Below are 1,271 nucleotides of genomic sequence, written 5' to 3'. Positions count from 1 at the left end.
GTTTGGTCTGCACACTAAGGGTCAGCCTTGGCTCAGCTGAGGGAGGTTGTTGGGTTGAGGCTGACCCACGACAGCTCCCACCTAGCAAGCTAGGCCATCTCCAATCGGAGAGCTCTCTAAGTTGTCCTCAGCCCTTGGCCTGGTCTCCAGGGTCCAGCTCTGACGACTAGGCAGACTACAAACTCGTGTGTGTGAAGATACACAGTCAGACCTATACCCATTCTACCTCTAGCTCACGAACACTGGCTGCAGTGTCTACTCGTCTACTCTAACTCTAACACTGGCCCCATTCTCCATGTGATATCACTGATCTCTGGCAGGCCTTCTCTGGGCACCGTCCCCAATGGCCTCCCCCGCCCCCCCAGTAGGGTGTGCTTCAGAGGATTGCTGCCTAGCTGCCGTCTGGCCTCCCTCCCTTTACCCATTGTAAGTTCCGCACGGGCAGGGACCATGTCTGTCTTTGGCAAGTTTACGACCATATTCCCCGCTTCTAGAACAGTCTCTGGCAAAGCGTAAGTTCTCCATGAATGGTTGCAGAGTGAATGGATGAGTAGGAGTTAACCGGGGAAGGGGCAGTGAGCACGGTCCCACACGAGGGAGCAGCACACAGCACCTTGTGCGGTTGTACTGGGCAGTGGTCCACGTGGGAGACAGGAAGGCCTCTGATACCATGTCCGGTGCTGCAGGCGCCTGGTGGAGCGGTTGGAGACCATGAGGCGGAACGTGATGGGCAACGGCCTCTCCCAGTGTCTGCTCTGCGGGGAGGTGCTGGGCCTCCTGGGCAGCTCGTCTGTGTTCTGCAGAGACTGCAGGAAGGTAAGGTTCTGCTGCTTGGCTCTGCAGAGTGAGTGAGTGAGTGAGTGAATGAGTGTGTGTGTGTGTATGTGTGTGTGTGTACACCCCACGCACATGATACCCCTGCTTCTCAGCAAGAATACTGGGCGTCTGAAGGTCACCTGACCTCGCTTTCAGGACCTGTTCTGAGGAGCAGACCTCTGGGTCCCTTGGGCCTGGGTGTGAACCCAGCTCTTGCACTTGTTGTATCTCAGGCCATGTCTTCCTCATCCGTAAAACAGAGACCGGGAGAATGCGTATCTCAGAACTCTGAGGATGGAATGTCATTAGATGCAAAACATTTAAAGCCTTGCCTGGGACATAGCTTAATTATTCCGTAAACATGAAGTTACTGGGAGATAAATGCTGTTCTTCTTCGGGCCAAGCCATATGCCAGCATTGCCCTTTCTGTCTGTGTGATCTATTGATCCCTGGCC

The 1,271-nt window shown here is 54.7% G+C and overlaps 1 protein-coding gene across 2 annotated transcripts in view; it reads left to right on the top strand.

Annotated features, from left to right (window-relative positions):
* RPH3AL (rabphilin 3A like (without C2 domains)) overlaps positions 1-1,271 on the top strand; it is a 133,213-nt gene that overhangs the window by 31,394 nt on the left and 100,548 nt on the right. For both annotated transcript variants that reach the window (XM_045299697.1, XM_045299698.1), the window contains exon 4: positions 687-816. In XM_045299697.1, coding sequence (XP_045155632.1) covers positions 687-816 — 130 coding nt within the window. The remainder of the gene's footprint in view (positions 1-686; positions 817-1,271) is intronic.

This window comes from Echinops telfairi, unplaced genomic scaffold, assembly GCF_000313985.2.
Source record: "Echinops telfairi isolate 266 unplaced genomic scaffold, ASM31398v2 ScPeMD7_7458;HRSCAF=8496, whole genome shotgun sequence".
Classification (NCBI taxonomy): domain Eukaryota; kingdom Metazoa; phylum Chordata; class Mammalia; order Afrosoricida; family Tenrecidae; genus Echinops; species Echinops telfairi.
The sequence above is the reverse complement of the archived record's forward strand: the minus strand, read 5'-3'. Positions and strand labels throughout refer to the sequence as shown.